The following is a 26192-nucleotide window of genomic DNA, read 5'->3' on the forward strand; positions in this document are numbered from 1 at the left end:
ATTATACCTCAATAAAGCTGGGGAAAAAAGATATAAAGATACTCTGAGGAACAGAGAATCATACAGTCAGAAGGGACATAGTGGTCATCTAGTCCAGCTTCCTCACTCTACAAATGATAAAGTTGAGTCCCAAAGTGATTAGCTAGTTAACAGGTGAGTTATAGCCCATGATTCTGATTTCAACTCCAGCATGTGAATTAGTGGTAGTGGCAGTCAGTATCCAAGACAGCTTCCAATGATCCCCACTGCCTTGTATTCCTACCCTTGTGCAGTCACCTCCCACACTGAATTTGGTCTGGCACTGTGTGACCAACAGAATGTGGCAGAAATGGCATTCTGGGACTGAAGACCTGAAGCTGGGTCTTAAGAAGCCTTGTAGCTTCCGCATGGGCCTCTTGGATTGATCACTTTTGGAAAACACTTCTCTTAGGACCCAGTCACCATGCCGTGAAGAAAAAAAGAAAAAGAAAGAAAGAAATTCATTTGACTTGTGTTTTGTGGTTATTGATGAATGGTTAAGGATGTAAGAAGAATTCTATGAGTCAAAAATAATCTGGGCTCTAAGCCCTGACACATCAATAATTACTTAAATATGAATGGTCTAAATTTACCAGCTAAAAACCAGTCTACAAGAAACTCATTTCAAACATAATGAAATACAGGTTAAAAAAAAAAGGATGGAAAAATAATACATCATGCAAACATTAAAAAAAGAGCAGTATTGGCTATATTAATATTGGATAAAATAGACTTAAGAGCAAAAAAATTACGAGGGGCACAAAGGGATATTAAAATGATCAATCCACCAAGAAAACAGTGATCCTAAATGTGTACACACTAAACAAAAGAGCTTCAAAATACATAAAACAAGAAATGATAAAGCTAAAAGGAGAGACAAACAAATCCACAAATACAGTTGAGGATTTCAATACCCCACTCTTAGCAACTGACAGAGGTACTAGAGGAAAAAAATCAGCAAAGATATAAAAGAACTGAGTAACACCATCAACCAGAAGATCTAACTGACATTTACGGAACACTCTACCTATGAAAGATTAATACAAACACTTTTCAAGTACTCATGAAACATTCTCTGCAGTACACTATATCCTGGATCAAAACCCAACAAACACAAAACAAACAAAAACCTCAACAAATTTAAAAGTACTGAAATAACACACAGAACATGTCTGACTATAATGGAATAAAATTAGAAATCAATAATAGAAAGATAGCAGGAGAACCTTTAAACACTTAGAAATTAAACATACTTCTACATAACTGATGGGTTAACAAGGAAGTCTCAAAGGGAACAGAGAAATACATAGATAAATGAAAATGAAAATACAACATGTCAACTTTTGTGAGATTCAGCTAAAGCAGTGCTGAGAGGGAAATTTAGAGCACTAACTGCTTAGATTAGGAAAGAGGAAAGATCTCAAATTAAAAATCTAAGTTTTTACTTCAGGAACCTAGAAAAAGAAGAGCAAAAGAAACCTAAAACAAGCAGAAGAAAGGAAAGAATAAATACACAATCAGAAATCAATGAAATTAAAAACAGGAAAAGAACAGAGGGAAAAAAAGCAGTGAAACAAAGAGCTTTATTTTGGAAAAACAATTGATAAACCTCTAGTTAAGACTGACAAATACAGAGTAAGAAGGCACAAATCACCAATATCAGTAACAAAATACAGAATGTCAATACAGACCCCACAACCAACAAAAGGAGAAAAAATACTAAAAGTAATTTTATAATATTGTTCATAATGCTCATAAATTCAACCACTTAGAAGAAATGGGCCAATTCCTTGAAAACTACAAACCACCAAAACTCAACTGATAAACTGAACAGTTCTAAAATTATTAAAGAAATTGGATCTGTAATTAAAAAGTTCTTAAAAAAGAACTCTCCAAGCCCAGATGCTTCCACTGGACAATCTTTAAACACTTAACACCAATTTTACACAAATCTTTCAAGAAAAAAAAAGAGAGAACACTTCCCAACCTAACAAATACAGTATAAAAAAAAGTAAACTGCAGACCATTATCTCCCATAAACTTAGATGCAAAAGTCCTCAACAAAATATTAGCAAATCTAATTCAGCAATTTAAGAGAATTATACAAATAAAGTCAAAATGGACTAAAGACCTAAATGTAACACCAGACACTATAAAACTCTTACAGGAAAACATAGGCAGAACACTCTATGGCATAAATCACAGCAAGATCCTTTTTGACCCACCTCCTAGAGAAATGGAAATAAAAATAAATGGGACCTAATGAAACTTCAAAGCTTTTGCACAGCAAAGGAAACCATAAACAAGACGAAAAGACAACCCTCAGAATGGGAGAAAATATTTGCAAATGAAGCAACTGACAAAAGATTAATCTCCAAAATTTACAAGCAGTTCATGCAGCTCAATATCAAAAAAACAAACAACCCAATCCAAAAATGGGCAGAAGACTTAAACAGACATTTCTCCAAAGAAGATATACAGATTGCCAACAAACGCATGAAAGGATGCTCAACATCACTAATCATTAGAGAAATGCAAATCAAAACTACAATGAGGTATCACCTCACACCAGTCAGAATGGCCATCATCAAAAAATCTACAAACAATAAATGCTGGAGAGGGTGTGGAGAAAAGGGAACCCTCTTGCACTGTTGGTGGGAATGTAAATTGATACAGCCACTATGGAGAACAGTATGGAGGTTCCTTAAAAAACTAAAAATAGAACTGCCATACGACCCAGCAATCCCACTACTGGGCATATACCCTGAGAAAACCATAATTCAAAAAGAGTCATGTACCACAATGTTCATTGCAGCTCTATTTACAATAGCCAGGACATGGAAGCAACCTAAATGTCCATCGACAGATGAATGGATAAAGATGTGGCACATATATACAATGGAATATTACTCAGCCATAAAAAGAAACGAAACTGAGTTATTTGTAGCGAGGTGGATGGACCTAGAGTCTGTCATACAGAGTGAAGTAAGTCAGAAAGGGAAATACAAATATTGTATGCTAACACATATATATATGGAATCTAAAAAAAAAAAATGGTTCTGAAGAACCTAAGGGCAGGACAGGAATAAAGACACAGACGTAGGGCTTCCCTGGTGGTGCAGTGGTTGAGAATCTGCCTGCCAATGCAGGGGACACGGGTTCGAGCCCTGGTCTGGGGAGATCCCACATGCCGTGGAGTGACTAGGCCCGTGAGCCACAATTGCTGAGCCTGCGCGTCTGGAGCCTGTGCTCTGCAACAAGAGAGGCCGCGACAGTGAGAGGCCTGTGCACCGCGATGAAGAGTGGCCCCCACTTGCCGCAACTAGAGAAAGCCCTCACACAGAATCGAAGACCCAACACAGCCATAAATAAACAAACAAATAAATAAATAAATAAAATTAAAAAAAAAAAAAGACAGACGTAGAGAATGGACTTGAGAATACGGGGAGGAGGAAGGGTAAGCTGGGACGAAGTGAGAGAGTGACATGGAACATATATACATTACCAAATGTAAAATAGCTAGCTAGTGGGAAGAAGCTGCATAGCACAGGGAGATCAACTGGTGCTTTGTGACCACCTAGAGGGGTGGGATAGGGAGGGTGCGAGGGAGACGCAAGAGGGAGGGGATATGGGGATATATGTATATATATAGCTGATTCACTTTGTTATAAAGCAGAAACTAACACACCATTGTAAAGCAATTATACGCCAATAAAAATGTTAAATAAAAAAAGAGAGAATTATATAACACAATCAAGGCTGGTTCAATATTTGAAAACTAATCCATGTAATTCACAGTATCAACAGGCCAAAGAAGAAAAATCATGTGATCTTACCAAATGACACAGAAGAAGCATTTGACAAAATCCAACACCCATTCATGACAAAAATACTCAGCAAAACTGTGAATAGAGGAGAATTTCCTCAACTTGAAAAAGACCATCTACAAAACCCCTACAGCTAATATTTATGTAATGATAAAAAACTATCTCCCTAAGATTGGGAACAAGGTAAGGGTGTCCACTCTGACCATTCCTATTCAACATAGCACTGTAAGTTCCAGCCAGTGCAACAAAGCAAGAAAAGAAATAAAAGACATACAGATTTAAAAGAAATAAAACTGTTCTTATTTGCAAATGACATGATTGTCTACGTAGAAAATCAGAAGGAATCTACCAAAAACTCCCAGAACTCATATGTGAGGTCAGCAAGGTCACAGGTTATAAGATCCACACACAAAAAATTGACTACACTTTTATACCTAACAACAAATAACAGCATTGGAAACTGAAACTAAAAACAATACCATTTACAATAGCTTCAAAGAAAAGGAAACACTTAGGTTTAAATCTAACAAAACATGTACAGGATCTGTATGCTGAAAATTACAAAATACTTATGAAAGTCAGACCTAAATAAACTGGAGAGACTTACCATGTTCACTGATTGGAATACTCAACATGGTAAAGATATCAAATCTCCCCAAGTTGATCTATAGAGGTTTAATGCAATTTCTATCAAAATCTTAGCAAAGTGCTTTACAGATACAGACAAGCTTATTTTAAAATTTTTATGGAAAAGCCAAGAAACTAGAATAGGTAAAACAATTTTGAAAGAAAAGAAAAGCAACTGAGAGGGCTCAGTCTTCCCTGTGTTAAGGTTCACTATACAGCTATAGTAATCAAGATAGTGTGGTACTGGTAAAGAGTTAGACACAGATTAATGGACCAGAACAGAACCCCAAAATAGACCCACACAAATAAGTCCAACAGGTTTCTGACAAAGGTACAAAAGCATTTCAATGGAGGAAGGATAACCTTTTCAATGAATGCTGCTGGAACAACTGGGCACTCATTGGCAAAAACGTGAGCCTTTAATTAAACCTCATACCTTACATAAAAATTAACTCAAAATCAATCAAAGCCTTGAATGTAAGACATAAAACCACACAACTTTTAGAAAAAAAGAGAAAATCTTCAGGACCTAGGTCTAGGCAAGGAGGCCTTAGACTTGAGATCAAAAGTATGATTCACAAAAGGAAGCATTAGCTGTAAATGAGGTGTTCTCAAAGTTAAAAACTGTTGCTCAGTAAAAGATTGTGTTAAGAGGGTAAAAAGACAAATTAGAGACTAAAAGAAAATATTTGCAAACCACATATCCAACAAAGGGCATTTATCTAGAAAATATTAAAAATTCTCAAAATTAAAAAAGTAAAAAAATAAAGTATCTATTTAGAAACTGGGCAGAAGACATGAACAGACATTTCACTGAAGAGGATATACAGACGGGTAATAAGCAAATGAGATGTTCAACATTATTAGCTATTAGGGAAATCCAAATTAAAAGCACAATCAGCTATCACTACACATCACTTATCATGTAGGTGATGGCTAAATGCTAAAATTAAAAACAGTGATAACACCAAATGCTGGTGAGGATGTGGAGAAGTCAAACCATTCAAACATCATTGGTAGGAACGTAAAATGGTACAGCCACTCGAAAAGAGTTTGGTAGTTTCTTTTAAAACAAAAAATGTACTAATATGACCCAGCAATTGCTTGGGCATTTATCCCAGAAAATGAAAACTTATGTTCACGTAAAAATTGAATATGAACGTTCATAACAGCTTTTTTTGTATCAGCCAAAACCTGGAAACAATCCAAGTGTCCTTCGATGGTTAAAATGTGGTACATTCATTCCATGGAACACTACTCAGCAACAGTAAGGAACAAATTATTGATACACTCAATGACCTTGATGGACCTCAAGAAATTATTAAGTGGAAAAAGTCAATTTCAAAAGGTTACATACTGTGTGATTCCATTCCGTGTTATATAACATTCTTTAAAGAGTGTTAATTATTTAGGATTTAAGGGGTGGAGGGGACAGGGGCTATAAAGAGATAGCAAAAGGCAGTCTTGTGACGGAATGGTTCTCCATCATGATCGTGTAGTAGTTACACATGCTACACATGCGATGGAATTGCATAGAATTATACACACACACAATGAGCACATGTATAACTAGTGAAATGTAAATAAGCTCTGTGGTGTACCAATGTCAGTTTCATGGTTTGGATACTGTAATTATGCAAGATGCTACATTGTAAAAGGAATGGTAAAGGGTATATAAGACTTTCCTGAAAATTTTTTGCAACTCCCTGTGAGTCTGTAACAAAAAACAAAAAAAGCAAGTGTATAAATAGAACACCATTTATAAACCTGATTATATGTACCAAGAGACAATAAAATTTTAATTATTGATAAAAAAAATCTGGTGTTTCTTGCAGCCATGTAAGAGACCCTTGGTCAAATTCCTCTTTGTAGACTGAAACCTCCTATTATTTTCCATATATTTAATGAAAAAATTTCCCCTTCAGTTTTAGGAAAAAGAAATATCAAATTGTGCACGTTAACTCATGTTTCAAGTAAATCACAAAAAATGTGGTGCAAAATTTCACAATACTGCAATTATATGTAATAAATGTAAGGCTTTTGTGAGAAATCTTTGTTGAAAATTGTACCAGTTTGTCCTTTAATATTAATTCTGGAAGGTAAGAGATGCATCATGCCTTAGGTAAAATAACTGAGATATGTTTGATTGTCATTATTACCAATCATTTCTGCTCCAGAATAGGCTTAAAAAAAAAAACCAAAAAAAGACGAGAATACCTTCACCAGTTGAGGGCAAAATCCTCTGTAACCATCCCTAATCGGGGGATGAGGATATTGGAGAAAAAGAGGAATATCATAAGCAAAAGGCTAAAATCAATATTTAGTCAACATTTGAATGTTGTGTTATAGAATAACTCTTTGACTGGTATTTTGGCTTATTACGGTCCTGAAACTTCTGCCTAGTTATTTATTTTAAAACAACTAAACTTTAAGCCCAGTGCAAGAGAGAACAATTTTGGCAATCAATTTCAGGTAAGAAGTTTGACAGGGACCAAGAGACAGCATTGTATGTGTATGTTATAAAATATTAGGGCTGGTTCAGAAGATCTAGTAAAGCCAGAGCAAAATGGAACCAAGTGAGAGAAAAGCCAAGGTAGTGCACAGTGACTGGGGATGGCATTTAGCTCAGAAGAGGAGGAAATACGGGGAGAAGAGTAGAGAACCCACAAAATCTGGCACTTGGCTTCCATATTTTTTATGAGGGGCATCAGCAAATGTCACGAAACAATTCCTGACCTTAAAGTAGTAGGCAATTAGGAAAAGAGCAGTGCTTCTGGCAACGCAACTCCCCTTGCATATAAGAAAAAACATGTATGGCTGGCCACCACAAAGCTAAGCTAGGAAAAGGAATTGAGAAAAGTATGTAGGCTGGGCTAAAGACAAGGTTTCATGAGACCCTGAAACAAAACTGCAACTGACAACTGTATACACTGCAGGTTGAGAATATCAGAAAACAAAAAAATTTATTGCTCTGTAATTAGATATGGGTTGGTATTCTTGAATTTAAGTACTAGGCTGACTATGAATCTAGGAAATCATGTTATAAACCATGACCACTGTGACAAAAGAATTTTTAACATGGTTGAGTTTAGAAAGGGTTTTTGAACAAAATTTTTCCCCTTTTACATCTGCATATGTAGTCAATGATATAACCAGTAAGTGGCTAATATCTTTATTTTTAAAATTTTTTTATTTTTTAACATCTTTATTGGAGTATAATTGCTTTACAATGGTGTGTTAGTTTCTGCTGTACAACAAAATGAATCAGCTATACATATACATATATCCCCATATCCCCTCCCTCTTGCGTCTCCCTCCCTCCTACCCTCCCTATCCCACCCCTCTAGGTGGTCACAAAGCACCGAGCTGATCTCCCTTTGCTCTGCGGCTGCTTCCCACTAGCTATCTATTTTACATTTGGTAGTGTATATATGTCCATGCCACTCTCTCACTTCGCCCCTGCTTACCCTTCCCCCTCCCAGTGTCCTTAAGTCCATTCTCTACATCTGCATCTTTATTCCTGTCCTGCCTCTAGGTTCTTCAGAACCATTTTTTTTTTTTTTTTTAGATTCCATATATATGTGAGTGGCTAATATCTTTAAGTTAACAATTAGAACACAGGATTCAATAAAGAGTGAATCCCTACCTATCAAGTAGTAATTTTACTGAAAGATAATCAATATATAAATACAAATGAAATAAAACAGATTCTGTGATAATCTGTGACATTATTTGTAGAATTTTATTAGAAAGGAAACACATTCCCCATTCCAAGTAACTTACAACTCATATTCTAGCTATAGGACTACTTTAAAATACATTATTGGTGATGAAACGAACAGGGCAAAGAAAAAACTAAACAAGGTCACTAACGACACAAGTGGGAAAATAAACCAGATGGGGTCTAAGAAGGACCTGGGTGAAATAAGTGATACACTATGCTATAATGTTTCTCACTAGATGTGGGAAAACAATACAGTACCTTAAAGTGAGAGAGATACAAAAGTGATATGAATATTTATGGAATTATATATTAAAAAAGCATTTAACATAATGTTAAGAATCAAAAAGTTACATTCCATATGTAAATCCTTATGAAGGGCAGTTAGTTTACAAAAGTCAACATTTTGGGGGACATACTATATCTGCACACCTGTTTACAAATCCTCTCTCAATTTAAGAATATCTGACACACGAATGTCCTTTGCTAGATCATACATAGAGGAAGGGAGGCTCTCCTGGAAGCTCAAGAAAATAAGAAAGTTCTCTTCTTGTATGACCTGAAGAAGGAGACATTTCAAGTGCCACTGCATTCCTTGTGCACAACAGAAAGCAACTACCTACAGAAAAATCCACTTTAAGTGATTAATTTTGCTTAATTAAGTCTGGGTTAAGTGTGCATTACCATCTGTAACACAATTTATATGATGAAAACCACTGTGAGTTCATAAAGCTGATTTAAAAAATAAGTCTTGAGATATAATCTGTATAAGCTCTTTTATATTCTCCTTTTACCTAGTGTCATCTGGATTTTATTCCAAATGCACTGGACACTGGATTTTAAGTAAAGGGATAAGTAATCTGATGTACCTTTTAAAGAGATCAACCTGGCTGCTGTGGTATGAAAGGAATGGAGAGTTATCAAGAGACAAAGAGGATATCAACCAGGAGGCTTTTGCAGTAGTACAGGCATGAAGTGATAGTGGACTGGACTAGGATAGTGGCAGTAGAGAAAGAAATGGAAGGAAAAAGAAACAGGACTTGGTGATCAAGAGAAGACCCGTAAGTTTTGGTTTGGGTATCTGAATAAGTAGACGTACCATTTATTGAGAGGGGGGAAACAAGAGAAAGACTAGCTTCTTGTTTCAGGGAGGTGAGCTGGGTTGAGGGAAGACCAAGATTCTTATCTTGAACACACAAGGGATATGTCAAATTGGTGATCAGTTGAATATACTGATATATATTGGAGTGGTTGGGCCCAGAGATAGAAATTTGGGAGATACTGGCACCAGAATGAATGTCAAGCAAGCAGGAATTCTGGGTTTTTCTGTTTTGTTGTTGCTTTTAATGCCATGTCTAAAAGAGTGCCTGGAACAGTATTTGGCAAGTAGCAGGGGTTCAATAAATATCTGCTGTGCAAACAAATGAATGGGCATAAAGATGGTACTTAAAGTTAAAGGATGGTATGAGATTACCTAGAGAGGAATTGTAGCTAGAACTCTTAAGGTTAAAAAAATTTTTTTTAAAGATAGAGAGAGAAAGAGACACATAGAGAGAGATGGGAGAGAGCGAGCTGGGAGAGGGAGAGTTTCAGCAAAGGAGACTGAGAAGCAATGGCAGTGAAACCTGGAGACCATTCTATCAAAGATGCCAATATAAAAGAGCATTCCAAGGAGAGAGTGTCAAATGCTGTAGAGGTTATGTAAGAAAGAAGTGATAACAATGTCACTGACAGTTGTAACAAGGGCTGAGGCACATAATCCACTCTAACAGGAAGGAAGGTGGGTAGTATGGGTACAGGTGCAGGTAGATTGATAGATTTTGTGGTGGGAATATAAGTTCCCTTGACAGCCTCTATTTTCTCAAGCAATTACAAAACAAGTGTCAACCAGGAGTGAATATAAATTAAATGTTATGATGAGAATAAATAAAGTGTTATGAAACCACAGAGGAGGGGCACCTAACTCAGTGTTAGGGTGGAGTGTAGAGGAGGTTTAAAGAATAAGTAGGAATTAATAAGGAGAGGGTAGGCAGGACCAGTAGGAAGAACATCCCAGACATATGCAATATCTCAGAGGTAAAGGAGAAAGGGCTTGTTCAGGAAACTAAAAGGCAGGACCTAAGAGGTCCAGATAGGGACTGGCAAAAGATGAGGCTGGAATGTAAGGAGGTACCACAATTAAGAAGAGCTGTGTATACAATGCTAAGGAGACTGAAACTTGTCATGAGGATAATCAGAAGTAGCCATTGAAATGCATAATGTGTATATGTGTGTGTGCGTGTGTGTGTGTGTATAATTTTGGTGGTCTTCATATCAGTTTGGGAAAAATATCTGTAAATATAAGTATATTTAATTATAAGACTAGGCCATTTTATATTTAATACTTAAAACTGGAGAGGCAGTACTGTTTAATGGCTGAGTACAAATTCCAGAGCCAGAATGCCTGTGTTCAAATCCCAGGTATGCCACTTAGCAGTTGGATGACCATGGGCAAGTTATTTAACCTGTGTTTCAGTTTCCTTATTTTTAGATGGTAACTTTCCTTATTTTTAAATGGAGATTTTAATAGGACCTTTAGTAGGACCTTCTCAGAGGGCTGTTAATCCATTGTTAATATGGTATTCTGTAAATGTTAGCTGTTATTATTTAAGATATAATTTTACCTGCTTTTTAATAGCATAATTTTCACCATCTTCGGCTTTCATTTTTTCAATTTTTTCTTCTTGTTGTTTTGCTTCTTTCTCATACATCATTTTTTCTTTGACCAATCTATAAATAAACCAAAAACTGTTTCAGAGAATTAACTTTCTCTCTAGCAACAGACCAGAAAAAACAAAGAAACTCTGTAAATATAAAGTATACTTTAAAAAGCATACGTACTAGATGGGGAGGAGAAGGGAAGGGAAGAAAAATATGTTAGCCACAGATGTATGAACCTCATGACCTTAAGTTTTATACTTGCCTAAAGCAAGTCAATCTATTAAAGCATGGAATTCTTAAATTTTTAATTAAAAACATTCCATTATAGTAACTGTATTTACAATGTAAAAATAACATTCAAAATTATTATATACTAACATTTCTACATTGTTTGCTTTATTTATTTACTTAAAATTGCATTAATAATATATTTGTTTCAGGTGTACAATATAGTGATTTGATATTTTTATACATTATGAAATTATCACCGCAATAACCATATGTCATCTGTAACCATACAAAGTTGTATCTCTTAATCTTCTTCACCTATTTTGTCTGTGTCCCCAACCCGTCTTCCCTCTGGCAACCACCAGTTTGTTCTCTGTATCTATGAGTCTGTTTCTGTTTTGTTTTGTTTTTTAGACTCCATATGTAAGTGAAATCATTCGGTATTTTCTCAGTTTGACTTATTTCACTTAGCATTAACACCTTCCAGGTCCATCCATGTTGCTGAGGAGGAGTAACCAAAAAAAAAAATGCTAAGACCAATGTCAAAGAGGTTACTGCCTATATTTTCTTCTAGGAGTTTTATGATTTCAGGTCTTGCATTTAAGTCTTTAACACCTTTTGAGTTTATTTTTGAATATGGTGTAACAAAGTGGTCCAGTTTCATTCTTTTGCATGTAGCTGTCCAGTTTTCCCAATATCATTTATTGAGGAGACTGTCTTTTCCTCATTGTATATTCTTGTCTCCTTTATCATAGATTAATTGACCATATGAGTGTGGGTTTATTTCTGGACTCTCTATTCTGTTCCATTCATCTGTGTGTCTGTTTTAGGGCCAGTACCATATTGTTGGCTATTTGGGGCCTTTCGTGGCTCTAATGTCTTTTTTTAACTGATATATGTTATCCAAACTTTTATACATGTACCTGAAACAACATAATGGTAAAAGCTCAGCTTACTGAGAAAAAAGTCAGTATATTGCATGCCAAATCCAAAACAAAGAAAGATTAGGTTATTTTCAACAACCGAAGTGTTTAAAAAGTATTTACTATGCACTTAATTTTGTGTCTGACCTTCCTGTGTGAGGGACTGGGATATATAATTTAGACATGGTTCTCTCACAGACAAATAGTGGTAACAAACAAGTATTTAATTACTAAAGCAAGAAAGGGTATTGACAGAGATCAGGAAGATTTTCAACAATAAGGAACAGAGCAATACGAAGTTCTACTAATTATTCCTCAGATAACCAAACTTCAATTAACCATAATAGTGCAATCTCCCCTAATTCTCATTAATCAAAGTTTTAATGTAAAAGAAAAGTGCAGTCCAAGAAAACACTAATGTTCCTATATACATATTTCCTAAGGAACAGAAGAAAAAAACTTTCACAGTCCCATAGTTATTAAAAGCAGCTTTTTCCATCTGGCTTGCTTACTTACTTCTAGACCTATGTTACTGGGATGGAATTAAAAATCATATTAGAGCATGGCTTTTGTCTAATCATTTGCAATGAAGATTTTTAAGTGTATTTCAAAAGACAATTTAATTTTCATATTCTAATAGGACTTTACATAAGTTCACAAATCTAAAAAATCTTTTGTCATACTACTTGGAAGGCTTTTAAGTCAGCTTTAGTTTGGATTTAAATCACCACATAAACTGCATACTAAATATTAAAATACTAAAACGTTCCAGTTTGGAATTTTGAGTTGTGCAAGCAAGGCTCATCCTGTCCTTCATGATCTTGCACTAGTGACATAGATGGAAAGAAACATAACAAAAAGTTAACAGTATTTACAGTAGAATATAATATGTGACCTTCAAATTCTCATCCTAAAATATCTCAAAGTGAAAAACAAAACAAAATAGGTATAAAGTTTATGTTGCCATGAATATAAACAAACAACAAAGGATATTCAAGAAACATAACAAAGGATACCTGGGAAACTACTATTTGTGGTTACCTGAGGAGAAAAGCCCTAATGATTTGGGGTAGGGATGGTCAGCTGGGAGGTAAATAGAGAGGCTTTCATTTTATGCCTCAATAAAGTTCCAGGGTTTTTTTTCCCCATGTATAAGTATTACTTTTATCAAAAAAATTTAGATGCTTATAATTATCTCTGAGTGGCACAATTCTGAATGATTTTAAAGTCTGCTAGTTTTACTCCTTTGGCTATATTTTCTATATTTTCTGGAATAAAGCAAAATTCAATTAGAAAGATACCAAAATATACCTAATAGTTGTAATTCTCTAAACATTGCTATCTTTTGCTAGTTTTTCAAATGCTATTAAAATAACAAGTACAAATAAATATAAAGTCATAACTTATTATATTTTAAAGGCATAATTAACTGAAAATATTTTTTAGTCTTACAAACCCCACACCTACAGAGAAACATAGCAAGTTCAAAATTTGGTCACTTTTAGTAGTTAGACAAATATATAAGAGTAAAACAAAGAAACAAGAAAAAGCAACAGAAAAGGATAAACATAAGGAGAAATTTTAAGAAATGACAGCCATCTAGGTAATGATAATCAAATGATAACAAACTACTTAACTGTCTATGTACGGACATAACGTGATTTTAAATATGCAGGCCAGTGTTTTACAAACTATTCCATAGTACATTAGTAGTCAAATAAGCTTAAAAAACACTGCTTGCCAAATCTTAAAAATTTATGATACGTATTTGCACATTAAAGGGTCCTGAGAAATCTTGTAGTAAGAAAATCAGTTTAATTTTGTTCAACTGCAAGCTTACTTGAGGCAAAAAAGAACTTTCCCCCACTCAGCATTCTCCAGAACAGCTGCTTCTCAACACAAGTTTGAGAAGTACACTGTAGTAATCTATAAACTTTACACAAATCTGCATACAACACATTTAAATATACTGTTCATAAAATTCTAAATAGAATAAAATTTTTGGGTAAATCAAGAATTAAGAAACCTTGGGATAAAAAGTTTTAGCTTAATTTGATATCTTGATTTTACAGTTTCTCATATGGTAAATAAGATTTTCATAGTTATAACCGAATTTGTACTTATGGCCATCTAGTAACTAACAGCCCAACACCAAGCCATGCTAAAGATACAAATGACAAGCCTGCAATTAATGATAGTAAGAAACTGTAATAAATTGATATAAAAAAATTTGATATTTAGAAGAACATTTTATATGGATATTTTCAAACAAAAAATGTAGAGAAAATAGCATAATAAACCCCAGGTACTCATCACTCAGTCAACAATTATTAATATTTTGGCAATCTTGTTTCATGTATCTCTTGCCACTTATTTGTGTATTTATTTATTAGTATTTTCAGATATTTTACCTTTGGTTTGATTTTTGAAGTTAAAAGCCTATGACTTCCACCTCCCCCCACCTTGCACCATATACAAAAATTAACTCAAAATGGATCAAAGATCTAAAAAGCTAAAATTATAAAACTTTTGGAAGAAAACATAGAGGTAAATCTTGGTGACCTTGGACTTGGCAATGACTTTTTAAATATGACACCAAAAGCACAAGAAAAAGAAAAAAAAAATTGGCCTTCATCAAAATTTTAAAAATTCTGTGCTTCAAAAGACACTATCAGAGAATTCCCTGGTGGCCCAGGGGTTAGGACTCTGTACTTTCACTGCTGAGGGTCCAGGTGGCCAAAAAAAGACACTATCAGGCAAGTGAAAAGACAACTGCAGAATGAGAGAAAATATTTGCAAATCATATACTGGATAAGGAACTTGTATCTAGAATATATAAAGAACAATTCAATAATAATAATAAAATAAGTTAAAAAAATACAATTAAAAATGGGCAAGCTGAATAGACATTTCTCTAAAGAAGATATACATATGCCCAATAAGTACATGGAAAGATGCTCAACATCATTAGTCATCAGGGAAATGCAAATCAAAACCATAGCAAGATAGCACTTCACACTCATGAGGATGTTTATAATCAAAAAGTCAGATAATAACAAGTGTTGCTGACAAGAATGTGGAAAACCTGAAACCACCAAACACTGCTAGTGGAAATGTAAATTGTTGCAACTGCTTTGGAAACCTGGCCATTCCTCAAAAGCTTAAACACAGAGTTACCATATATCTCGGTAATTCCATTCCTAAGTATATACCCAAGAGAAATGAAAACATATGTCTACATGAAAACTTGTACATGAATGTTCATAGCAGCATTATGCATACATAATAGGCAAAATGTGGAAACAAGTTAAAAGTCCATCAACTGATGAATGGACAAACAACATATGGTATATCATACAATGGAATAATATTCGGCATACAAAGAAATGAAGTACTGAATCATGCTACAATCTAGATGAACCTTAAAAACATTACGCTAAGTGAAATAAGTCAGACATAAAGGCCACATATTGTATGATTCTATTTATAGGATATATCCAGTATAGGTAAATCTATAGAGACAGAAGGTAAATTAGAGGTTGCCTAGGATGGGGGAATTTGGAGGGTAATAGCTAAAGGGTTTGGGGTAATAAAAATGTTCTAAAAATGACTGTGGTGACAGCTGCACAATTCTGGGAATATACTAAAAACAAACAAATTGTAGACTTTAAGTGGGTGATTTATAGGGTATCTGAATTACATCACAATAAAGTTGTTAACAAAAAGAAAAAGAAAAAAAGCTTGTGACCATAAATTCAGCTATAGGGGAAAGCTATAAGTAGTATCGGATACATTCAAACCTGGACTTATTGAGAGTTGAACATGTGAACATCATGTATAGAAATTTGCATTTGACTTATAGTTTAAAATTGCTTTAACAATAATTTTCAGTATTAAGATAAAAATATCCTCTGAGGTTTAAAATTTCAAAATAAAATCATTAATGCATATCACTATAGATATTTCTGTAAAAGCTCCTTTGACATAGAAAATGCTAGGACAGAGATGGCAAGTTGCCAGCCTGCTTAAATGGGACCTAAAGATGGTTTTATTTTATTCACAGAAAGAATTAAAAAAAAAAACAAACATATTTGTTACCAAATTAAACAACTGGGAGATTTAAGTCTGGATTTCTGGCTTCTCTTAAGATGTTTTTTATAAGGGAATATTAGGCCTGCATCCTACTACTGGATGGAACTAAGTAGTGGCTGTTGACTGTTTTAGATGAGGCATGTGTTGCTGTTCACTGTGCCCCAACTCACACGACTCCCTGTTTCTCAAACCCTCAAGCCTTTTACTCGACCCTGTAAGCAACTGAGTTTAGAACCTGTGGGCTGGGAAACTTGCATATCATTAATGCAGTAGAGCTATTATTGTTGTTTTTATTATCTTAATAGAATCACAATTAGCATTCAGAATATCAGGGATAACCAGAAACCACTGGGATTAACAATGAGACTTTCAATATTTCTAAAGATGACAGGTTACTAAACTCCTCTAGTAAATGAAAGTAGCTGGGACTGGATAAGCTATCAGAAAGAAGCACATTTAACAATATCCTGTAATTCAAAAACCTAGAACAAGGGTTGGCAAGCTATGGCCAGTGAGCTGAATTTGGCCTGCCATCTGTCTTTGTATGGTCTGAGAGCTATAAATAGTTTTCACATTTTTAAATGGTTAAAAATATTAAAAAAATATTTTGTGACATGTGAAAATCATAGGGAATTCAAATTTCAGTGTCCATAAATAAAGTTTTATTGGAACACAGCCACACTCATTCATTTACATATCCTCTATAGCTACTTTCACGTAATGATAGCAGAGATGAGTAGTTGTGACAATATGGCTCACAAAGTCTAAAATATACACTACCTGGCCCTTTACAAAAAAGGGTTGCTGACCCCTGACTTGGAAGACCTTGACTTAACTCTATCCAACCCCTACTTAACCATCTTAGCATTTACCACACTACACTGAAACCAAGTCTTACTTGCTAGGTCTTAAGTTCCTCGAAGATGGGATTAGGTTGTATTCATACTGTATTCCTGATCTGTGATTGACACATGGTAGACACTCAATGTTTGCTGAATGAAAAGTTGAGTCTAAAAATCTCACTATTGCCTTTTAACATTTTCAATTTAAAGAGATACATAAGACAATTCTGAAGTGGAACAAAAGTGATTCACAAAATTTGAGAAATAAGAAAAATACAGTGATTTCTGAGAAAGTATACAATGAAAGAGATAGATTCTATGCCTAGATCCACTGACAGTTCTGGTTGGTAATCCTAGTCATCCTACTCCATGTACTTCTCCATGGAAAATAGCAGTCATCGCCTCAGCAAAATTGACAAGACAGTCAACTACATATCATACTTGACAAGTAAAGGTGCTGAATATTTACATGACTATTAGTATATCAAAACTAGCATAAGTAAAGTTTTTGTTTAAAAAAAAAAGCCATACTGTGAAAAGGCTCAGGAAGTTACTGAATAGCAAATGTACTGCCCCCCAAAAGAAAAAAAATCACAGTTAGTGAGAACCCAGTAATACCAGCGTGTAAAATTACAATAAATAAAATGCTAAGGCAAGATGCAAGAGAGACTGAAAAAGTTCCACTTTCAAACAGTATAAATCAATGTACTGAGACAAGTCACATGACATGGAAGAGGTTTTAGAGAGTATATACACAACTTCAGCTTTACTATATATTATCAAATTGCTTTCCAAAATGGTTGTATCAATTGATACCAAACCTGCAGTATATGAAATTTCCTGCTTCTCTTTGGCATCCTGGTGAACAACTGGAATTGTATGAGTTACTAAATTTCTGACAAGAAGAAGAGTGTGAAATGGTATTATATTATGTTTGAAATATTAACTTCCCTGAAAACTTATAAGGTTATCTATGTTTATTAAAATAGTATAGTTGCTGGATAAGTATTTGTTAAATCTATGAATGAATAGCTTCTGGTGAATTGGACTCTTCTTCCTTTCTCTAGGAAAGGCTAAGATTTAATAAGAAAACTTAACTCAAGTATATATAGTCATAGTTCTTAAATTTGTTACTAAAATATTTTTCTGTAACATACATATGCATATGCTCCTATAAGTACAGGAACATTTGAAAAATTATAAAGAATAAAATTTTAAAATCAGTCATAATCTCATTGCCCAAGCTAACTACTACTGATCCAAAATGGACATAATTCTAAAATTCCAAAAACATTAAAAAAAATTGGAATTAAAAAATTAAGTTTGGCATAAACTCATTTACCAGCAAAATGTGACCTCAACTGACATGAAAATATTTATAGACTTTATGTATTCTACTTAATGTGAACAATCACGTTTCACTGCAGAAATATGAATGTGTTTGATTATAGAGTACTTCTCTAGACACTATCATGTAAATGCATTTATTAGTGTTTCAAAATCTAAAAAACCTGGAATTCAGAAATACATATGGGCCCAACAGTTTCATATAAGGGATTATGAAACCTGTATTAACATTTTGAATATTTTTCACTAGTTTTTTTTAAACATGTGCGAAAATTTATATTATATACACACACAATTGATCCTTGAACAACTCAGGGGTTAGGGATGCTGATCCTCCTCACAGTCAAAAATCCATGTATATCTTTATAGTTGACCCTTTGTATCTGGTTCTGCGTCCTTGAACCATGGATCAAAAATAGTAATGTAGTACATCTTTATGGAAAAAAATCCACGTATAAGTGGACCTATGCAGTTCAAACCCATGTTGTTCAAAAGACAACTGTATATAAATAAATGAATAAATAAATAAATAAATAAATAAATAAATAAATGGGATAGTGTACCATTTCCAATCTCATTAAATATTCTTTGAAAATATAGCTGTTAGCGGCTGCAAAGCATTTCATACCAGTATGACAGCTTATTAAATGCTGTTAGACATCTAGGTCATCCCCATATAAATAATATTGTGATGAACATCCCTACTCATAAATTTTATAGATGTATATTATTTTCTTATTACATAATATTTAAAATATATAGTGTCTGAGGAGATATTAGACTAAATCCTTTTCCAGTAAACTAGTGATCATTTATTGATGAATACTTCCTTTTTCTACTGATATGATAAGCTACCTTAGTCATTCATTATTAGTAGTCATAAACAAAATGCAAATATTAATTCAATCTATCCTATTTTAGCCTACTATTTAGTATTTCATCTTAGTCAAAGAAAACAGTATGCCAGATTTCACTGCTGAAATATTAATAAGCATATCAAAGCCTACATTAAAGAGATGTAAAATTAAAAAGAGAAAACTAAGGGAAATGAACATCAAGGGAAAAGAAGATAAACCTGATAACCAACAGGAGTTGTAGATAGTGATAAAGTAAAAAATCAGGGGAAGAATTTTTTCTTTAAAAACTAAACTTTCCCTTGGGGGCAGAGATAAATTAGGAGTGTGGGACTAACAGATACACACTACCATATATAAAATAGATAAGTGAGGACTTACTGTATAGTACAGGGAACTATATTCAATATCTTGTAACACACTATAATGGAAAAGAATTGAAAAAAAGAATATACATAACCAAATCACTTTGCTGCACACCTGAAACTAACACAGTATTGTAAATCAACTATACTTCAATAAAAAAATAAATAAAATTTCCCAGAGATGGAAAAAAAAAACCCAATCTTAACTGAAAGGGATTTCTAAGTGCCAACTGGAATCAGTGAAAAAACCTCACGTCTATGTACATTGTTGAGAATTTCCAGAGACCCAAAAAAAACTAAAGCTTTCAAACAGAGAAGAAATAGGTCACCTATAAAAGTTTTATCTTTCACATTAATAATGCTAGATACCACAAGACATGGGAGCAATCCCTTCAAAGTTCTGAGAGAAAACAATTTAAAACCTGGATTTATAACTATAATAGTGAGAGGAAAATTCACTAATTCATTCAGCAATTATTTACTGAGGGGCTACTATGTGCCAGACATTTTATGTACCAAGGATATACCAGTGAACAAAACCACAAAAATCTCTGCCTTATGGCATTTTTAGTGGGAAAATAAAGACAATAAGCAAAATATATTATAGCATGTTAGATTGTGAAAAGTGCTCTAAGAGAAAAAGCAGTGAAGAAGGGCTGGTAATACAGGCGATTCACAATTTAAAACAAGATGGTCAGGGAAGGCCTCTCTGAGAATGGGATATGTGTTAAGATCTGAAAGAAACAGTAAGTCATGTGGAAAAGTGATGAAAGAAGTCATAGGCCAGGTGAACTTTTTTTTCTTGTATAAAAATTCAAAAAGTTCATCTACTCTGTCTCCTTTCTGACAAATTTACTTAAGAATGTATTCCAGCAAAATGAAGACGAATATCAAGAAAAGAAACCATGGTCAATGTAATGCAACAGTCTAATGAAGGAGAAAAAAAAAATCCCAGTATTGACTGTGTCGTAGGCCTGGAAGACAATCAATCTAAATGAGAATCTTAGTATGGAGTCTTACAGACACATCTTTAAGAAGAAGAATGAGTAAGAAGGCAGAAATCATTTATGTGTTTTTTCTCCCAATAATGAAAAAATGAAAGACAATTAGAAACTCCAGGAAAAGTACCCCCCTCCACAGTCCACCCCCCAACATAGTTATGGTTGTAATATGAAGCAACTGATGAAAAACAATACTAATTTAACCTGGATTTATAAGAATAGTATCCTTTGAGCAGCATGGGATCCATTGAGAAACAAATGTAATCCTATATACGCCATATTTTAAATGATATATATTTATAATCTATTTATTCATTTTCAACTTTTATAATAGACCTATGAGCAAACTATGTCTTCCCCACTTGTTTGAAATATTCAATTTGCATTTTTAAAGTAGCTTTTGCTGGGGGCTTCTGAAAAGTTTGTCATTCTTCCTAAATGTGACATAGCAAGTACAATTCTCTTTTCTCCCCTAGACATCATCACCTGTGACACCTGCCACCTTGGGATCATGAGGAGATCCAGCCTAAAAGGACAGGTCACTCTGGGAAGTCAGAGAACTTGAATCTTTGATGACGTTATTAAACTACTGATTTAACCAACTCTGAATGCACCCCACCTCCAGATTTCCTATTGTATAAGATAATAAACATCCTTATAGTTTAAGTCACATATAGTTTGATTTTCTATTATTATTTTCTTCGAACCTAAAAGCATCTGAAATGATAGAGTCATTAACAACAGAAGAATGTTCTGCAGGTATAGAAATAATGCTTTCTTACTTTGGACTAACTTCTTCTAAACGGATAAATCACTTAGAAATTGAGATACCTCATTTTTTTCCTTCCCACATACAAATAAATACAATGTAAAGAGGAAATTACCTATACAATACCCAATTTTATGTTTTCCACTGTATTAAGAAATAGCTCACATGAATTTTTGCAAAATCCCTGACACCTGGTGTCCTAGTGGTTAGGATTCCAGGCTTTCACTGCCATGGCCTGGGTTCAATCCCTGGTTGTTCAACTGAGATCCCACAAGCTGCACGGCACGGCCCAAGGAAAAAAATAAAAAACAACAAACCACACATAAACAACAACAACAACAACTAAACTGGCATAAAACTTTTTATTTTATTTTTTTAAGGTTTGCTTTTTTATTTTTTTAATTTATTTATTTATGGTTGTGTTGAGTCTTCGTTTCTGTGCGAGGGCTTTCTCTAGTTGCGGCAAGTGGGGGGCCACTCTTCATCGCGGTGCGCGGGCCTCTCACTATCACGGCGTCTCTCGTTGCGGAGCACAGGCTCCAGACGCGCAGGCTCAGTAACTATGGCTCACGGGCCCAGTTGCTCCGCAGCATGTGGGATCGTCCCAGACCAGGGCTCGAACCCGTGTCCCCTGCATTGGCAGGCAGACTCTCAACCACTGCGCCACCAGGGAAGCCCATAAAACTTTTTAAATCTGTGTTTATTTTTAATAATCATGGTGTTTACTGGAGGCTAATATCAATAATAAATAATACTATCTTCTATCTATATCGTATTTTCAATTTACAAAGTACTTCTGTAACTTACAGGATACTGGATGTTAAATATTAAATAGTAAAATATCAATGCCCCTAAACTGTGACTTACAGGAGAGTGAGCATTAAGTAGTTAAATATTAATGTCTATAAACTATTATGGAGTTCAGATGTTTAATGGCTCTATAAAGTAAACAATATGGCACCAGGAAAAGTATATCTACTCACAGCTTGGAACTCCATAACTTGTCAAATCAATTTAAAATTCCTATCTTCCCCAGCGAAGATGAAAAAAGTATTCAAGATTAGGGAAAGAAGCTATTTGAATTAACAAGTAAAGCAGGTACAAGCTTTTCTGCTAAACATATTGGAAGAAAGCAGTTTACAGAAATCAGAGTGAAACATTGTATTTAGAGTAAATTTTAGGCTTTTGAAGACTAAGGGTTTAGTGATGAGACCCCAGGCACACAGAAGAAACAATGTCTTTACAAAAGTATGTGGGGACAAAAATACCAAGAAAGATGCAAGAAAAGAAAAATCTACTCATCTGGGAACTCCAAGTGAACTGCAAATTAGAGGCTTATTGCTTTAGTTGCCTTAATTAAGAATTCTCACTAGCTCCTTAGTGAGAAACAATTGGAGGTTGACATCAGCATCCGATGATTTAGTGTTTATGGTCTATATAAAAATGTATAAGTTAAAACTCAGTGAGTTTTAGTCATTCTCTACTAATTCTTTTGTGGTCACTATAAAGTCCCAAGTGAAATTTTCCACTATTTCCAAATTTCAACTAATAATCATAGTCAAGATTTTGGGGGTCAGCAAAATTAAGGAAGAACCTGCTACAGCATCCTGTCCTAAAATAATAAAACAAAAATGTGCTACATACACACATAAAATGAGATGGGTCTGGAAATGTTGCTTGTTCTGGGTGGAATGCCTTCTCCCTCTCTCATCCTCTCCCCCATCCTCCCAACCCATTCTTCAAAACTTAACTCAAATGTCCTTGTCTTCAATAAGGACCACTCTAGCCCCTACTCTACGACTCCCCAAGCAGCCACTATGGATCTTTCCTATGAATTTTTATAGCATATTTATTTCCATCACAGAAATTATAAGTTAAATATAAGTTATAATTTTGTCTACTTCTACACTTGAAAGTTGATGCCCTGAGGACTGAAAATGTGTCTCCTATGAGCACCTTTCAGTGTGTGCCGCACAGATACGTTTACTAAATGAACTCACAATGACCCTGAGTGGTAATCAGGGCAGCTATCACCATCCCCATTTTCAAAGAGGTGAAATGATTCATCTAAGGCCAGCTGGCCAGGAAATGGAGAAATTAGGATTTGAAATTATGACTTCTAACTTCAAGTGTCAGTACTTTTTAAACAACATACTATCTCATGTTTAAAGTAAATGAGTTTCAAAATTTAAATTTCTTTACTTGTTCCAAATATAAAATCATCCCATGGTTCAAAACTTGAATCGCACACAAGAGCACAAAGTGAAAAGGCAACCCAACACCCACACTCCCTGCCCTGAGCCACTCAGTCCCAACACTGGAAGCAACAAGTTATCAATTTCTTGTGTATCCTAAATGAAAAGTTAAATGTTTAGTTTGATGGTATTTGTTACCTTATCATCTTCCTGTACCCATTAATTAATCCATTAAATTGAAGATGGTTCAAGTTATAGTCACTACTCAAGTAAAATATATGCATTATTACTTTTAATAAATAAGACGTTTTGTAAACAGCTAAACTGATCATGCCAAATACAATATCACTATTTTTTGTGCAATTCTGTGAATCTTGGTGATTAATAAATTAATAAGTCTTAGGAATTAATAATTCAAAAACACAAATGTAAAACTAATTATTTCACTAATCCTCTAAACTAGTCCCTTAAAAGTCAGTGAGATTGAAAAGTGTGTACTACTAATAAAAGGGCTATAAAGACACTATTGCGGATAGCTTCTGCTTGAGTCTGTATGAGAAAGCAACAGCACCTCCCACAGCTGCTTCATCTCCATACAAAAACACTCTGACAATTTTAATTACTACCTAAAATCACAAATCTCTCTGTACACTTGACTTTTTACCCTCTGCCCAAACCCATATCTCTGTCTTTGTAACATCTCTATTTAGACATCCCACCGGCAACTAACTGAAGCAGGGTGAAAACTAAGCTCATCACCATCCCACTCTAAAATAATACCCTTTCTCCCAATTTGAGATGTCAACGTCAGAATCACACAAATACTGGATGAAGTACGCCTGGCCTGTGAGCAGTTCAGGGAAAAAGAGCTAAGGTGTCTGCAAGCTCAATATGAGCCAAGAATGTGATGCAGTTACTAAAAAACCAAAACCAGCCAATTCAATCTCAGATGCATTAGAAGAAGAAGAGAACCCAAAATGTGGTAGGTACACATTACTACATTGGATGAACTGTATCTGTGCTATTATTATTAACAATTTACTTCCAAAATTGTTATACACAACTTAGATCTAAAAGGGATTAAGGCAGCATCTGAAGAAGGATGCTGACAAACCAGAGTTATTAGCAAAAGAATATCCAACACCATCACTCTATTCTGTGAAATAGCTCAGTTTGTCTAAAACATTCAGATATATTATGGACTATATAGTTATTCCAAACTAATATAGGTTATCATAACTAAATGGGCAAAGAAAATATCATTTGATGCAAATGACTTAGCTGACTGATGACTGTCACCTCTCATAGATAATAAAAGTTAACATCAGTTAGGATACCTGAATTTTATCAAATTATAAAATAAGCCCAATTTAATGATATTTTACTATAGTAATTATTCTTGGTGATTCAGTAACTCAGGTTATTCTTGGAACTACTGATGAGAAAATTTGGGAGCCAAATCTGAGATTTTTCAGTTGTACAGCTCTAGGGTCCAGAGAACAACTCATGATTTTGGGATTATTAGCATTATACAAAGGTACTTTGGTATGTAATGTGTTTATTCAGTTTGTTGTACTAAGATTTGTTCATTAGGTCACAATGGTTCAAGAAGAAACATGTATGAAGATTTCTGTTATTTTTATATTACTGATATTGAGGTCTTGTTTAAGTCCTTTGTACAGAAGAATGACAAAATAATCATTAACTGTTAATAATTTCCATTCAGAAAAACCTAGCAGTTGAAAATAATTTTCATACTATATTCCTATCTAAAGGTATACATATAGTAAATAATCTGGTATATGTTAAAGTATTGAAATACACTTTCAATGTATATTTATTTTGTACTTTACCACATATGAAGCATTTTAAAAAATTAAGTCAAATTTCTAAGTCTTTCACTGCTTAAACACTACTTCTAAGTAATATTTGGTAATGGTACTTGATATAGAGCTGTATTTGACACAATTTTAATAGCTAGCAAATCTGTGTGAATATTCAATAGTAAAATTTTCTTAATTATTATAAGGTTAGTTTAGTGATTCCCAATGACTCCTCTAATCTTTCTTCTCTGCATATTAATTATAGTCTGCAGTTTTTAAAAAAGTTTGTATTATCTCTAATACTCCACCCTTTTATTCTTCATTTCTTTACTCAGAGTAAAATAGTCATTTTTGCAGCCTGACTCTCTGAATTTGTCAGTAAACACTGTTTTAAAATGTTGCATTTTCACAACTGGAGGCATTCCACCTTTAGCTCTTGTCCCACGAATATGTGACAGCATGTAAAAATATGAAAAACCTCTAACTTCATCTCACAAAAACAGAAGAATATATAAATAATATATTTTATAGCATTTTAAGAACATCACAGCTTTTTCCAAGTTGTTCTACACAGTCTTCCTGGACTATTTCAGATGAGTTATTTGATAGAATCTTTCAGGATCCTGATTCTGTGGATAGACTACCATGATAACATATGAATATATCTATAACAAACATCCTTTTGTCTGGTCAACCTAAAAAACCCAAGTAATAACTATAGTATTTGGGGTTAAAGAAAGACACAGCAGCAGGCTCAAACTTGTTTATATGTAGGGGAGAAAATCTATCCTTTAACTGATCATGTAAATGTAACCAAATTGCCATTTTTCAAATGTGGCAACAATTGTTTCTTTTCACAT

General features: G+C 34.2%; 1 protein-coding gene across 1 annotated transcript in view; it reads right to left on the reverse strand.

Moving 5' to 3' along the window:
* The window catches only part of TBCA (tubulin folding cofactor A), a 99937-nt gene that overhangs the window by 5404 nt on the left and 68341 nt on the right, over positions 1 to 26192 (reverse strand). The window contains exon 2 of the mRNA XM_061187933.1: positions 10857 to 10962. Coding sequence (XP_061043916.1) covers positions 10857 to 10962 — 106 coding nt within the window. The remainder of the gene's footprint in view (positions 1 to 10856; positions 10963 to 26192) is intronic.

This window comes from Eubalaena glacialis, chromosome 4 (assembly GCF_028564815.1).
Source record: "Eubalaena glacialis isolate mEubGla1 chromosome 4, mEubGla1.1.hap2.+ XY, whole genome shotgun sequence".
Taxonomy (NCBI): Eukaryota; Metazoa; Chordata; class Mammalia; order Artiodactyla; family Balaenidae; genus Eubalaena; species Eubalaena glacialis.